This window comes from Canis lupus, chromosome 13, assembly GCF_011100685.1.
Source record: "Canis lupus familiaris isolate Mischka breed German Shepherd chromosome 13, alternate assembly UU_Cfam_GSD_1.0, whole genome shotgun sequence".
NCBI lineage: Eukaryota > Metazoa > Chordata > Mammalia > Carnivora > Canidae > Canis > Canis lupus.
Genome location: NC_049234.1, coordinates 29680048 through 29696847, shown reverse-complemented (window position 1 = coordinate 29696847; position 16800 = coordinate 29680048). Strand labels below are relative to the sequence as shown.

Sequence of the window (16800 nt, the reverse complement as noted above, 5' to 3'; positions counted from 1 at the left end):
TAAGAGACATAGTGATTGTGATGTTGGGTTGAGGAAGGACACAGCATAATCAGTTCAGCCTGGCCCATGACAAATTATGAAGTAGAGTTTCCTGGTTTCTCTACTCTATCATCTGAGACTCTTGTCTGTTCCACCAAAGTGGCAGGACAACTGGTCAAGACTTTGCTTCCCAAAGGAGCTCTTATACTAGATTTTGATAAAAAGTTATCAGACAAAGATAAGTCCAATGACCCAAAGAATGGGACACTCTTCTTAGGAAGCCTGATGGCTCCCCTTAAAACATGGACACTTCCATGGTCATTCTACTTAAGTCATGATATGTATCCATCCAGGATGCCAAGCTCTTGGAGAGATTGACTCACTGATTTATTCATTCAATCATTCAACAAATATTTGTTGAGTACCTAGTGAGTATCAGGAATTGTGCTGAGAGGTAGGATTCAGAGATGAAAAATAAACTCCCTCCCTGCCCTTAGGTAGCTCTGCCTCAAAAGTGATGCCTTAAAAAAAAAAAAAAAAAGTGATGCCGTATGGAGTGCTGTTTTGGGCATACAATTCTGGCAATATAATCTCAGTGGGCCTCAATTTACTTATCAACAGTATATAGATAATAACATGTCTACTTCCAAGGGTTAATGTGATAATTAATTAACACTTATAGATCACTGTACCTTATTGAGTACATGGTGCTTAAAAACATTCTAGAGATTTTTATGCAGTGAACGACAGCTCCATTGTTTGTTCACTTGTGTATAAATGGATAGAATACCCCAGTTCCACAAATATTAAGTTTCATAGGAAAAATTCAAGGCCCTTTTGACTCCTAGAGAGTTTAAGGGTGAGGTTGAGAGCTCAAGGGTAAGTCTGTCTGAAGGCAAGGATAAAAGTTCAGAGCCAAATTATCAGATACCTAGGTTGCAATTGGTCTTGACAACTTTCTGGAATCCCAGACTGTTTCCCTCTTGTCTCTTATGACCCAGAGGCCAACATCCTTTCTACTGGTCCTAACTTTATGTCTCTGTTATCGCAGAAACTACCCTTCCACTGGGATTATCCCCCGATACCAGCTTCCTGCCAGAAATAGATCTTTTTTAGTCTTGATGAAACTCTCACTGTCAAATGCACAAGTTCAAGCATAGGTACATTTGCTAATTTAGCCTACTGCTGAGGGTATGTTATCTCCCACATGAGCAATCAGACATCAGCACATAGACTTCTCAGTGGTATAGCCAGAGATCACCTCTGCTGTCAGTTCCATGTGGAAATGGGGAATTGTTAGCTCTGGAAGGTGGACTTATCTGTCTGATGCCACACAGTAACAAATCTGTGGATTTGAACCAGTCTCCAATGCCAGAGTTCATAATCTTCACCCCACACTGTGTCCTTTTCCAAAAAAAATAGTGAAATGACGAGAACCAGGTTTTTGGGCAGCAGCAGTAGGTGTCGCCTAAATTTATAGTTTGCCTCTGGTAGTCTTCTTGGAACTCCAAATAATTCTTCCACTGTGGGGACATAGTGTCTGAAATCGCACCATTCTAGTTCAGTTCCTCTGGCCTGGCATTTATAGCTTCCATTATCCCTGATCTAGTCATACCCATGCAATTGTTTCCATTGTCAAACTGACTGACTTCCCACCTCCTCCTTCACTCTACTCTGTTTAGTTTTCCTGCCCCTCTGCACAGTTCATGTCCTTGTCTCCACTTGGCAAACACTAATAAATGCTTAACAGGTGTCTGCCAAAATAATACATTTTTTTACACTCCACATAATTCTATGAATCTTCTTTTATTTTTTTTAAACAATTATTTATTTGAGAGAGAGAACAAAAGCAGGAGGAGGGCCAAAGGGAGGAGGGAAGTAGACTCCATGCTAAGCCCAATAAGACGGCTAGATCTATGACTCTGAGATCCTGACCTAAGCCAAAACCAAGAGTCAGATGCTTAGCTGACAGAGCCACCAGGCGCCCCCAAAGCTTCTTCTATGATGTCGGCATAACACACATCTCAAGATAAGAACATGGACTCTGTACTATTTACTGTGATTAGAGTGGGAGTTTTTAAAAAGTATTGTACACATAGCACTTTCTCTCTCTCTCTTTGGTAAATGGGCAGAAGGCAATAATTACTTTTGTAATAACAACACATTAAAAACAAAATTATAAAACTCCTAGAAGAAAACATCAGGAGTAAGTTCCTTGACACTGGTCTTGATAATGATTTTTGTTGGGGTGGAGTGCAGGGAGTTTGACACCAAAAGCAAAAGCAACCAAAGCAAAGAATACCCAAGTGAGACTACGTCAAACAAAATGAAAAGGCAACCCTACAGAATGGGAGAAAATATTTGCAAATTATATACCTGATAAAAGATTAATTTGCAGGATATGTAAAGAACTTACTTTGTGATTTAAAAATGGACAGAAAATCTGCAGACATTTTTTCCAGAGAAGGCATACAAATGGCCAACAGATATATGAAAAGGTGTTCAATGTAACTAATCATCAGGAAGATGCAAACCAAAACCACAATGAGATGTTACTTCATACCTGTTATAATGGCTATTCTCAAAAGGATGAGAAATAATAAGGGTTAGTGAGGATGTGGAGAAAAGGAACCCTCTTAAACCATTGGTGGGAATGTAAATTGGTGCAGCCATTGTGGAAAACAGTATGGAGATCCTAAAAAAAAAATTAAAAATAGAACTTACCATATGATCCATCAATTCCATTCCCAGGTATTTATATGAAGAAAATGAGAGCACTAATTCAAAAAGATACCTGCGCCTCCATATTTTTGCAGCATTAGTTACAATACACAAGACATGGAAGCAATCGAAGTGTCCATCAAAAAATTAATGGATAAAGAAAATGTGATTATACATATATATAATATATACGATGAAATACTATTCAGTAATTCAAAAAGTTACTATGTATATTGAAATACTAGGCAGTCATAAAAAAGAAGGAAATCTTCCCATTTCTTGCGACATGCATGGACTTGTGGGTGTTATACTAAGTGAAGTAGGTCTAGCAGGGAAAGACAGATACTGTAGGATCTCACTTATATATAGGATCTTAAAAAAACAAACAGAACAAACTCATAGATACCGAGAACAAGACAAGAGGGAAACAGTCTGGGATTCTAGAAAGTTCTCAAGACCAATTGCAAATTGGTTCTGGTTGCAAAAGGCAGGTGGGCAAAATGGGTGAAGGTGGCAGTAAACAAACAAACCAACTTTTGGGAGGTGTCATCCATTAAAACCCTAACATATGCACACCTGAGGATGAATTACTAATGTTTTATTTTCTAGTCCAGAATTGGGTAAATCCTATTGGACACTTTTGGGGAGAGATCTGGAGAAATGAGAGTAGTGGGAATTACAGGAGATGCACTTTCTATTCTTTCCAGCTAAAAAAAGTGGTGAGTGGAGAGAGTTGATGGAGGGTATGGTCCTGGACGACTTGTTAGCACGAAATCCGTGTTGGGCTGGGACTTTCAGAACATGAGATCCATCAATGGAACTACCCTTTCAATGGAGGCTGTTCTTCCAAAGTGTGTCTCATTCCCCCAGATCATCTCTTTACAACCCTTCAGAAAGACCCTTTCAAGTTCTTATCATTATTATTCATCTTACAGATGGGGCCACCCGGCTAGCGAGGGGGGTGGGGGCCACAGTCTGACTCGCTGGCTCTGAGGGCTTTAACCACAAAACAAAGAAAAAGTGGGGGGTGGGGGGGCAGGTCGAGAGGCACGCCTGGGGGGCAGGTGCAGCGGGGAGCGAGCGCCCTGCGATGATGTTTTATTTTTTTATTTTTTTAAATAAATGTATTTTTTATTGTTCAATTTGTCAACATATAGAATAACACGCAGCGATGATGTTTCAGTCTGGCCAGTTGACCTGGGGGCGACCGGGAGGCGGACCAGGCGCGCTGCGCTGAGCCCTTCCTCGCCGAGGCTCCCCGGGCTCCCCCGGAGCGCGGGAAACGCGGCGGCGCCTGGCCCCGTGCGGCCGCCGTAGCGTCCCCGTTGCCATGGCTCCCGGGGTCGGGTGCGGACGCGTCCAGGCGCGACTGGGGACGCGCGAAAGGAGACGTCGGGGTCCGGCTCCAGCTTCCCGGGCCCGCAAGCCGGAGAGGTGCCATGGGCCGGAGTAAGCGTCCCCTCCCACCTGCCGCCCTCGATCGTCCCGGCTTCCAGGGCGCCCCGGGGACCTCCCGCGCGCGCGCCCCGGCCCGGCTGGGCCCTCGCCCGTCGCCCCTCGGCCCTCGGCCCTCGGCCCTCGCCCCTCGGCCTCCGCCTCCCTCCCGCGGGCCCCGCCGTGCCGGCCGCTCCGCCTCCGCCGGGCGAGGCTCCCTCCTCTGGCCGGTGGGGGGGGGGGGGCGGGAAAGGTGGGGGCGCCACGGTGGGCGACGGTGGAAGGTGCGCGGTTGGGACCTGCGCGTCTCCTGCTCAGCGTGTGGTCCCGGGCTAGCCCCGGTCTCGGAGCTGCGGCCTCCACTTCCTCGGGAAGACAGTGTGCCTGGGGTGGGGGTGGGGGTGGGGGAGGGGGAGGAGTGGAGGTGAGGGTGGGGTGGGGATGGGGTGGGGGTGAGGAGAGGGTGAGGAGGGGGTGGGGGTGAGGAGGGGGTGGGGGTAGGGGTGGGGAAGAGGGTGGGGTGGGGCTGGGGGTGGGTGGGGGTGGAGGTGGGGCTGGGGGTGGGGGAGAGGGTGGGGGTGGGTGGGGGCGGGGGTCGGGGATGAGGGTGGGTGGGGGTGAGGGTAGGGGTGGGAGTAGGGGTGAGGGAGGGGGTGGGGGAGAGGGTGAGGGTGGGTGGGGGTGAGGAGGGGATCAGGGTGGGGGAGGGGGAGAGGGTGAGGTGGAGGTGAGGGTGAGGTGGGCGTGGGGTGGGGGTGATGAGGGGGTGGGGGTGAGGGTGGCGGTGGGGGTGAGGGTGGGTGGAGGTGAGGAGGGGATGAGGGTGGGGGTGGGGGAGAGGGTGAGGTGGAGGTGAGGGTGGGGTGGGGTGGGGGTGAGGAGGGGTGGGGGTGAGGGTAGGGGTGGGGGAGAGGGTGGGAGTGGGGCGGGGTGGAGGTGAGAGTGGGGTGGGGGTGAGGGTGGGGTCAGAGTGGGGTGAGGGTGAGAATGGGGGTGGAGGGGGAGGGAGCCGGCTCCAGAGCCCGCCTCCTCTGTCTTAGAGCCAGTGACTTCACCCATTTGGGGCCCAGCCTCATCTCCAAAACGAAGGCAGTAATAGTATTGTTGGACCGACGTGATGAGTGTTGTAGATGCGCTCGATTACGAATCCACCGATAGAGTGTGCAACACGTTGGGATTCACGGTTACTCCTAGGCGGTTGAACCATTTGACTGCCAACGCCGTTTCCCACCTTCCCCTCTGTGACAATTTTGTGCAGTTCAACCCAATTGCTCACTTACTTGTAAAAGCGTCATAATATCTTTAAATCAAGAGGCCGCAGGATGATGGAGTTTGTACCCCGGAGGAGCTGACAGTCTGGTGGAAGGGGCGAGTGATCTGTAAATAGTAAAAACCCCATTCCTAAACCAGTTACTGGTACTTCCTCTTCTCTAAAAACTATATGCAAAAAAAAAAAAAAAAAAAAATTAGACAAACAGCGGTAAACATTAAGGGAAACTTTGTTTTCCACCTGTGTAATCTCTAGATATTACAAAAGAAAAAGGAGAATCTTTGTCCAAACTGTGTATAAACGTATATAGCACCTGCCTGCATAATAGCTAATGGAAACAACCCACATATTCTTCAGCATTTGTTCATGGATTAATGAATTGTGAACTAGGTATGGGCACGATTCCGCGTATTACCTGGCCGCCGACATGTCCCCGCTCTGATAAGAATACTTGGCAATGCTTTGTGTTTCTGGATGTCAATGACAACTCAAGCCCTGTATCCAGCAGGCATCAGTGTGACTTGGCGTTACCCCTTCCTTAGTGTATTGTTACTCGAATGGCCCACAGTCCTTTTGGAATGGATTGGACGAGTGATTGCCATGTCCTTTTGGGGACCCAGCCTCTCTTTTAGTCAATGGGTTGTCATTTAAAAATACAGGGTGCCCAGTATTTTTATTTGCTAAATCTGGCAACCCTCGTTTCAGGTCCAAAAACTGACTGAGGTCTGGAAGCTGGGCAAGAAATTGCGAATTTTTATTGAAGCCATTGGCTTTAGCCTTCTGGTCATCCAACCTTGTATTTGGATTGGACAGATTGTATAGTCCCTTTGTTGGCTGCCTGTCTGTATTGTCGTCAGGAATGTCATGTTCTGTTCACCATCTCCGTAACCCTCCATGGGAGTGGACCTCTGGCCACCACTCCAACGTTGGCCCTCATTATAACATCTGTCCACCTAACTCCTAAAGTTCAAGGTCACTACCGGGACTTCATTGTTTCAAGAATCTATCTAACATCTCAGTTCTGATCAGTTAGCCCAGGTCTAGAACAGCATCTCCCGTCATCAGCCTTGGCCTTGTATGTGTGGTTTGGGACTCAGGGCAATGCTGGCCTTGTAGACTTCTCTCAGGACGTATTCTGAAACTTTCTTAAATTCTTAAATTCTCTTAAGTTTTATAGAAGAGTTTGTATACGCTGGGTATTATTTTTCCTTAAATGCTCAGTAGAATGTATCAGTGAAGACGTGTGTGCTATGGTTTTCTTTGTGAGACCATTTGAGCTGCAAACTCAATTACTGTAGTAGACACACGGCTGTTTGCTTTATCTGTCGGTGTCTGCTGTGTGAACGTTGGTAGTTTGTGATTTTTAAGGAATTTTCCCATTTAATCTAAGTTCCTGAATTTATTAGCACAAAGTTATTTATATTACTCTCTTACTAGCCTTTTAATACTATGTAATCTATATGACGTCCTGCTGCTTCCATTTCTAATATTGGCAATTTATGTCTCTCTCTCTCTCTCTCTTTTTTTTTTTTTTTTTACCGATCAGTCTGGCTAGAAATTTACCAATTTTTTAAGAGTATCTTTTATTGACTTTTCTCAATTGTTTCTGTTTCCATTTCATTGATCTTTGTTATTTGCTTTCTTCTGCTTACTTTGGGTTTAATTTATTCTTTATCTTGTTTCTTAAGGAAGAAGCTAATGTTTGAGACCCTTTTCTGTAGATATTTAGTGCTATAAATTTTCCTTCAACTTATGTTCTAGCTATCTCCCACACATTTTGATAGGCCTTTTCATTTTTTGATCTGTTCAAACTACTTTCTAACTTCCAATGTCCAATTGTTTGTTGTTGTTGTTTTTTTTCATATATTTTTTCTAGGTTTTAGTTGTTATAGGCTGGAGGTTCAGTCTTGTCCCTATGGTTCCATCATGTCTGGAACCTGAAGTCCCTGCTCCTCTTATGATTAAGTCCTGGTCCTGGTTCTCTGCCCTCTCTACCCTCTGGTTTCAGGAAGAAAAACTTTATATGTTGCCAGTGTGGTTCTCTGGCTTTTTTTTAACGTCTGATGAATCACTCCCAGCCTTTCCTTATCAATTGTGTCAGCAACAGTCACCCAATACGTCTGTCCTGAGTTTTTAAGTTATGATTTCCCCCATAGTTCTCCACTGCCTGATGTTTCATGCCAACTCCCAACAGCTAGAAGAACTAATCCTTCGGTTTTGAAGGAGGGAACTGGGCAATGTGGCATCCATCATCGCCTGGAGCACCCTGTCCTCATCTGTTTATCTGGCCAGTACCAACTCACGTTTCAGGACTCAGCTCAGGCTTCTTTTCCATGGTGCCTCTTTTGACCTCCCTTCTTTCACTCGGTAACCCTGGTTACTCCCCTCTTTGTACACCTTGTTCTCTCTCTTTTCTTCTGTCACTGCCCCATAGCGCTTCATCCATGTTCTTTAATTGCACTCTCTGTGACTAGACTCTGACGGTATCATTGGATTGGGTCTAGTATGGCTAGCGATGCTTGTTATGATGACCCTGAGTCAGTAAAAAAAAAAAAAAAAAAAAAAGGCAAATGACTAAATCCTGTTTTTAAAAGTATCCCTTGAAAACAAAATAAAACAAAACAAAAAATGTACAGGTTATGAGAGGTGACCTTCTATTTATCACCCCCTTCATCTCTGTTGCATTTCTGTTTCATAGATGTATCTGCTAGGTCTTTCAAGATGCTTACGAATTCTGCAAAACCTACTCCAAACATATATTATTGATTTTTTTTTCTAATCCAGTGAGAAATAGAAGGCTATTCACAAAACCCGATATAAAGCCTGAAGGAATGAACACTTAATTGTTGGCTTTGAGAGTTTCTAGAACTTGGCTCAATACTCTGAAAAGCTTCGTAGAAACAAACATAGCCTGACAACCACCAGTATTCCAGAAACCTCCTTTTGCCCTTCGCCTCACTCCCACCCCACAAAGTCATTTTATTGACCTCCCTCAAGTTATGGAGAACCCAGTCATCGCACAGAATTGAAAAGAAGCCTAGGCTGGCCGGTGAGTTTGGGTTCAACCTTTGGTTGGATTCCTCAGCAGCATCCTGTTAGTGAAATAACTATGAATTTGTGGTTAAAACTGTTAGTATTCTCATACTGCTCCAGTCCTGCAGGTCTTGGCTAGCACCTTCTGTGGGTGAGACACTTCCCAGAATCCATTCAAGTCCTGGATATTGCTATTTGAATTTTTCCAAAATGAGGAAGCCAAAGCCCTGTGTTTCATCAAGTACCTAGGCATGTTCTTCTACCACTGTGTGGTAGGCATGGCAATACTGTCTCTCTTGAAATAGTGTCAGGGTGACATACTAACGCTTCCAAAGCAGTTTTAAATCCCTAGAATGGTTCCTTGTAAATGCAGTGCTGTGTTATTTGGAGTAGGACTTTCTAAAGGTGAACAGTGCTCCTGGGAGTTAAACAGTGTTTGGTCTAAATTACATAGTGTGTAAAACTGCAAAATGCTTTCCTGTTGAAATAGCGTTGGGACACTATTTCCGCCATCCACCATGTAGATTCTCTTACACATTTCTTCTTGGGGACTCTGGTTTCTTTGCTGATGTTTGCCATTTCAGTGGGGCAGCATTGTGTAACAGCAGTTTCCTGAGTGCTATAAAATGGGGGGGGTGGGGTTCACGCAGCAGTTTGCTTTCTACAGAAGAGTTCAGGAAAGGGCTGCTGCGAGATCCTGACTTTGGCAGTACTGCTTTCCTCTGTGATTCTCCCATTTTTTGTCTCTCCTAATTGCATATAATCAGTGTTGGACAGGCTTCCCTATGGTGCTGAATTAAATGTTGGTTCCCTCCTCTCTCTCAAGTGTGTGTATGAGCTCTGGTGTGCAAATTAGTTATTCACGCAAAGGGAGGTTCCTCTACTGCCATCCCTTTCAACTAATGGTGATTTTTATCCTCTTAATTTTTGTGGTTAGGAGATGCAGATCAACGTAATTCCTAATATCTTCGTGCTTCTGAAAGGGAGGATTTGACAATGGCATGGAAGTGACCAAATTCCCACAGAAGATAGCATCATGAAAACAGTTTCTTAATTTTATGAAAGGTGTAGCAAGAGAACATAGGAAGCGTATTTGGCATCCGTAGAGGAACCTGCAGGTTCTCAGGGTTGGACAAATTGGACAGGCCTCTAAGACTGTAGAGCTGGAATGGCCCATGATACCCTTAGTGTTTCTGAGACCCAAGCCACGCCCAGTGGGCTGCGCAGATGCTGACGGAGCCATCCCGGGCCGGACACTGTGATGCTTAACAAGATGCTTTCAGAATTCCCCTGAACACATTCGACTGAGCCATACTTACAGGTGACAGCTGCTGTGGGATTCAACTTGGGTTTATTTCTTCAATATAAATGTCCCACTAAGCCTTCCAGGGCATTTGGTGACCCAGAGAAAGAATATAATGGACTCTCCTGTGTCATGTTATAATCACACTGCCAGATAAAATACATTTTCCTCCCTCAACAAGAATATCTTTATAACAACCCAGACGGCTACATTTAATATGTTTCTCACACTCCCTGGGTTCTATGCCAGAGCTGGGGGTGGCTGGGGAAAGTGGGCTCCCTGGCCCACCCCTCCCTTCTCTTCTCCTCCCTGGCTCTGTCTGGGTCCCTTAAGCCCATGTATGAAGGTAGATACTCCAGCCTACACATCCATCCACATCACCAGAAAAAAGCTGCTCCTTGGACACTCCTGAGTGCAGAGCTGCATACCTGACCGTATGTCCTGTCTTCAGGAATGAACTTGGAGAAGCAGATAGTGTAGGGCCTAGAGACAGGCTTGGACAGAGAATAATTATTATTCTAGAGAGAAGGGCATGGGCTCTGAATGGGCACATCCTCCTGGCCCCATTGACTCCAGCAAAGCCTCCAAAGACCCAGCCCCCTGCTCCATGGATTGGTATAGCTCACGTTACAGATACCCCACCAGTCCCTGAGGGTCTTCTTTGTAGTAGTGAATAATTCCCACATTACATTAGGGCAGCTGAGATAACTTTGGTCGTGCCATCTCAACCCCTTAATCCCTGTTACATCCTTACTGAGAATTCATGTAATTCCAGAGACAGCTAATACATCTGACCTTACACACAGCTTCACCATGCCCTCAACTTAGCTGCCCCCATATATTTGTTATCAGTTGATTTAAGCTATTAGAACCATCTTTGGCAGTGGGATGTGTGGAGAGTAGTTTTAATGCCCTTCTCTTACAGATTTGGTTTTCGGGAAGTTGTTTTTTGCTTACACTGGCTTGCATACTAGCCGTGGCATCCAGAGACAGCAGAGTGCAGCAGGCCCTAGGGACCCCAGCAAGCCAAGGTGGGCAGGGCTGCCCTATTACCTTCCTTCCCTGCCTCTTTGGCCTGCTTCTCCCGAGGACCTGGCTTGTAGCCATCCCTACCGACTGGTTGAACCAGAGTTTAGAAGAGCAGGAACGTTCCCCATGTACGGTATTTTAATCTCTGGGTCTTTACATTTCCCCTGTCTTTCTTCCAAAGAACTGTCATGGCAAGCAATCCCATCTCCTACCACTAGAAGTAGCAGGTGTTCAGTTAACTGCACACAAATGATTGAATTCCTATCTATTTGCACATTTATTTATTTATTTATTTATTTATTTATTTATTTATTTATTTATTTATTTATTTTAAAGGCAAACTCCCCCTCTAAGGATGTGACGTGGAAGTGGGGCAGCTCAGGGGGCTGTGAAGACCTCTGTCCCAGCTCGAGGAGCCTGTACCATTGAAGGGGCCTCTAGAAGTCTCTAGATGCTCCTCACTTGCTCCCATTTGGGGTGGTGAAGCACAGTGGCAACAGCTCATGGTCAATGCCAGACACCTACACTGAAAACCTGGCTCTGGCACTTGCCACAAAGACTGGGGCAAGTTATTTGAGCTCCGTATGCCTCACTTCCTCCCCTGCCGAGTCTGAATACTCGTATGTCAAAACATGTGGAGCATTTAAGATGGTACCTGGCACCCTGTAAGCAGCAATAAATAAATCTTCATTGTCTCTTGGGCAGACAATGCAATATTCCACCATCTACCTAAAATGTGGACATTAAAATGGGCTAATGATGTTTTTAAACAGATGCAGACCAGATGCAGGGTCTGTCCGTTGTCATCACATCTTTAAGTTGAGTGTGTCTTATGAAGAAGATTCCTGTCTTGCTCTTGGCACCAGCTATGGACTGACTGGGGCCTTATCTCCAGCCCCTTCAGGCCCCATTGCATCCCATGTCAGAGGGCCAGGGACTCTCTCTACCCTTCTCCTGTGAGGGGCTGGTTCCTTGTCTTCCTCCTGGAAACGGACCACAGGGTAGCTGCTTTATAAGACCGCAGTGTGAAATCGAAGGTGCTCCTCTCCCTTCTCTTCAACTTTAGTTAGATTAATAAATGTCACTTGAGGGGATCCCTGGGCGGCTCAGCAGTTTAGCGCCTGCCTTTGGCCCATGGCTTGATCCTGGAGTCCCAGGGTCGAGTCCTACATCGGGCTCCCTGAATGGGGCCTGCTTCTTCCTCTGCCTGTGTCTCTGCCTCTGTGTGTGTGTGTGTGTGTGTGTCTCATGAATAAATAAATAAAATTTTAAAAAACATAAATGTCACTTGAATGAATAGCCCTTTCCTAACTGGGTGGTGGGAGATGCTTTCATATTTTTGCCCTCTGGGAGCCAGACTGTACTTCTCGGTCCAAGTCGCCCTGTCTTGTCCCACTTAGCGGATCTCATCCAGTTTGACATGATACCACATCAACATCCTCTCGGTCATTCTCCACCAATCTGACAGCAAGATGTAGGTAGACCCTGTGCAAAAACAAAACAAAACAAAAACAAAAACAAAAACACCCAAAGCTCTCTGACTCACCAGGGTGTTACCAGCAGGAGGCAGCACTTCTCTGTTCTCTCCCCATCTGAAACTCATTCAGGCCTGCTGGACTGACATCTAACTGGGAAGGAAAACCAGTGCATTTGTAATATAATAACCTGATGATGAGCCCAGGGACGGAGATGTAATATGTAGCACATTTTCTTTCAGTCACAGAAGATCTTATTAGACGGAATGCTGAACACAATGACTGTATAATTTTTTCCCTGGAGGAGCTCTCCTTACATCAGCAAGAAATAGAAAGACTAGAACACATTGACAAGTGGTGCCGGGATTTAAAAATCCTCTATCTCCAAAATAACCTCATTGGAAAAATTGGTAAGTCTTCAGGATTTTGTTCTCATGGTCTCTCTGACATTTTGAGTGGGAGAACTTTGGGGAGGGCAGTGTGAACTTAGAGGAAGACAACATGAGGGAAAAAGTGCCACGTGGGGAAATAGACACGCTGGCTCTGGGGAGCTGTGCGTGGACCCTTTCCTGGGGCCCCCACACTGCTCAGTCTCCTCGCCCGGGAACCACCAGGGACGCTATCGAGAAGCTGCAAGGGGCCTTCACAAGTGGGAGCATGCTTGTTGACCTGCTCATTTGTAGCCTGGTTTTGTAAATGTTTGAAAGAAGGAGAAGAGAATCCAGGCATTTTGCACCACTCGGTGGAACTGAAAGGCTTGTATGCAAGTTGAGTAAACCTCCTCAGATTCCCCGGGGTGGCTGGTTCTGCCATAGTTTCAGAGAACGTGTCCCTGCAAGGCATTGTGCTCCATATTGGCTTTCAGAGGCGCTCCGCACTTACTGCTCCCGTTTGGAATGAAATGAGAGGTAGATGGATCAAAATATCAGCATCCTAACTGACAAAACCTTTTGGAGGAGGTGGTTTAGACTTGCAGCCAAGAAGGATTCCTAAAACCACCCCCAGGTTAAATCTGTCCCCCTGGTCACATGCAGGCTGGGCAGCCACACGCTTGCCCTACCCACACAGCCCTGTGTATGGCAGTGTGGCAGTAGGAGGACGAGAGTCCATGCTCTCTGCTGGCAGGGAGATCCCAGAAACCAAGGTGGGGGGTGCTGAGCATGCCCAGTTCCTTCATCAGATACGTGGGCTCACCCTGCAGCCCCCTGGAGAAGAATGAGTTAAGTGGCAGAGAGGAAGGAGGCCTGTGGAGTCACTCCGAGGGGTTCCTGCCACCCGGAAATAGGAGTGTCCCCCACCCTCAGAAGAGCAACCTGTAGTTTAGTGGCAAGAAGAGGCTCAGGCCCTGATGGGCTTGATCCCTGCCTCAGCTACTTAAAATCGTGTGAAATTAGGTCAGTTAATTAACTTAGCCTTGCTGGGTAGACGCCAGGGACTACAAGCAACACCATGCTTCTTGAGCACTGTGCTCACTCAGATAGTAGCTGCTCCCATTGGTGTGAAAATTGTTCCCCCAGGCTATCCACATGGAAGTAGGGGCCAAGTTGGGAAGGGATGGGCTTAGGGTCCAGGAGGCAGAAGGAGTGCAGTCTCGGTGGGCTGTGGCTCTGGAGCCAGGGGTCAGCTTGTAGGTTCTGCTGGAACTTGCCCTGGGGATGGGTGCTGGTTCTCAGCAGGGGTGCTTGGCAACATCCAGAGACGGTTTTAGGTGTGTGTTTCGCTACCATGGATGGTGAACACCTGCATGGATAGTGAACAGAGACCAGGAACACTGCGGGCCATCCTACCAGCTCAAGACGGCCCTACAAGAAAGAGCTCCCCAGCCCACAACGTTAGCATCTCTAAGGCTGAGAAACCCTGACGAGGTGGTTACCCCTGGTTTGGTGGGTAATTGAAAATTGGCCCTCTGGTTGCAACAAGCCGAGAATTTGCCATCTTTTTCTTTCTTTCTTTTTTGAAGATGTATTACAATTCTTTATATTTCTTCAGATAATTATTTTCGGCATCTTTCACTTTGCCATAAATTAGAAACTCTGGCACATTGTTCAATTAAAAAGGCTGTTACAGAAAACCACCAGCTTTTATGCAGGGGGGCATTAATGAGCCGTCCTAATTGTACAGATCTAAAAGAGTTCCCGAAATTTTAATCTCCACAGCTGGGTCCATCACAATTACTAATTAGTAGCATAGTATTTCAGGCCTTTTCAGAGCTGTGAGAAAGCTTAAATTTTTGCTTCCAAAGTATTCTTAAATTAAACACTCTTTTAAATCCTAATAATGGGATTTTTCAGTGCTGCTCCACCCATAGGCGTGTAGCCGCTTATTTAGCAAGCGAAAGTATTTCTCTAGGATCCAGGCTTGCTCTGGTGCCATTGAGGTAGAAGTTTGCAAAAACAGTTGCCTCTCCTGGAGCTCTGTTCCTCACTGGGAGATACAGATGGGCTGGGGGGCGGGGGGGGAGGGGAGGCTGTGCTTACATGTTGATCCAAGTGTGAGCCAAGGACCTTCTGGGGTCCCAGACCTACTGACTGAATCCGTGGGGGTGGGCTCCCCAGATCTGCATTTGTAACAGCTTCCCAGTGAGCCTGAGGCCTAAAGAGCAGAGCTACTTGCACTGGGGGATGGCTTCGGTCCACTTCAAGGCTGTGGGTCTGGTTGTAGCAATTGGTGAGAACTGCTTCCAGGACAGTGTGGACTAGAACCATGGTTCGACAACTCCCTTCCCCCCTGTCCAAGAGATGCTATACATTTTTATCTGTAGAGCCTTTTTTTCCCCCTGACCAATTTGGACCATTATTCTTGAGGAATACTTTAAGAAATCTTTCCCAAATATATATATACATATATATTTTCCTACCAGAAGACTCTTTTCACATTTAGAGGGTTATGCATATAACCAATATGGGGAAGGAACATGTCTTATTGCAGGTTAGCAATTATAATAACTAGGTTTTTTTGTTCAGGGTACAGACTACACACTGTGTTGGTCATAATCCTGGGCACATAGAGCACTCCAAATCCATTGACGATTGAAGGCTCAGGTATAGCCTGTAGAACCGTTTAGAAACACCAGTATTACTTAAAATTGTCTAATTGCTGAGAGAAGCGTGAGTAATTTATTCCAAAATCCTCGTTTTAAAAAATGAGTCAGCTGAGGTTCAGGCTAGGTGTTATTTTTAGGTCTATGTGAACACGTATATATTTTCCAAATTTTTAATGAAATATAATGATGGTAAGGGTGATGATAACATAAATCATCATGTTTGATCTTCCTAATATCCATGGAAAATGGGCAGGGGTGTCATTTAAGTGAGGGATACCCTACATGCACATTCCCTAGCAGGGTTTCTCACATTCATGTCCTCTTAGAAAGGGCTGTTCTTTTAGGGTGTAGTGTAATGATTTTAGTGCCAAGCTCTGAAGTCAAATTTCCTGGCTTCACCACTTAACCTTGAACCGTGGATTAATTCTCTGCACCTTGCCAGATATTTTTATTTGTAAAAGGGAGCCAATAGTAATCTTTACCCCATTAGGTTTCTTATGAGGATAAAATGACATCATATATGCAAAATACCTAGAAAAGTACATGGCATATAATAAGCCCTTGACAATGTTAGCTTTGAAGGATCCCTGGGTGGCGCAGCGGTTTGGCACCTGCCTTTGGCCCAGGGCGCGATCCTGGGGATCTGGGATCGAATCCCACGTCGGGCTCCTGGTGCATGGAGCCTGCTTCTCCCTCTGCCTGTGTCTCTGCCTCTCTCTCTCACTGTGTGCCTATCATAAAAAAAAAAAAAAAAAGAAGTAGACAATGTTAGCTTTGATATTATTAGTGTTTTTAAATGTCCCCATCCTATAGCAATTCTCTGACTTATTTATGCTGTTTTGCCTCTGAGAGCTTCCATATTTATTAAAAATAATAATCCTGTGTGTGTCAGGGTGAGCTTGATTTCAAATAAGGAAAACCCAACTTAATGTGGCTTATCTAAACTGAAAGTCTAGAGACTGGGCAGGCTCCAGAGTTGAGTGGTTTTTTCTGCTCCACCTGTCCTAGCGTGGGCTCCAGTCTACAGCTGGTTTCCTCATGGCTGCAACATGACTGTGGTAGCAAAAAGGATATCACTTTCTTCCTTTTTCACATCCAGCAGGAGAAAGAAAAAGGCAATCCCCAAGCATGGAATATAGATCTTCGCCTCTCATCTGACTGGGAGCACTTGTGCATGTCCCCTTCTCCATCACAAAGTTGCCAGGAGATTGCCGCCGGCTGGTTGGCCGAACCCTAGGTTCCTGAGGTGTCCTTGGCAAGGGACATGCTATTGCTATGCCCTGGCCCAGCTTGGTTAAGTCAGATTCCCTGGAATTAGAGCTGGCTGGAGACAAGAGCAGAACTGGATTCTATTAGGAAGGATGGAAGAAGACATGATGCTGCATTTGGCAACCAACAATGTCTAATGTCCAGTCCAGGTGTAGACATGAAAAAGCAACATGGTTTTGATAACCATAATGATGCTTAGATTCCCTCTATCATTTTCGCAGATTATGTAAAAATAGCTTTTATC

At 45.9% G+C, this 16800-nt stretch overlaps 1 protein-coding gene across 3 annotated transcripts in view; it reads left to right on the top strand.

Annotated features, from left to right (window-relative positions):
• Nucleotides 1-4021: 4021 nt before the first annotated feature.
• Nucleotides 4022-16800, top strand: part of LRRC6 (leucine rich repeat containing 6) — a 70679-nt gene continuing 57900 nt past the window's right edge. For all 3 annotated transcript variants that reach the window (XM_038555540.1, XM_038555539.1, XM_038555541.1), the window contains exons 1-2: nt 4022-4149; nt 12487-12654. In XM_038555540.1, coding sequence (XP_038411468.1) covers nt 4140-4149; nt 12487-12654 — 178 coding nt within the window. In that variant the 5' untranslated portion in view covers nt 4022-4139. The remainder of the gene's footprint in view (nt 4150-12486; nt 12655-16800) is intronic.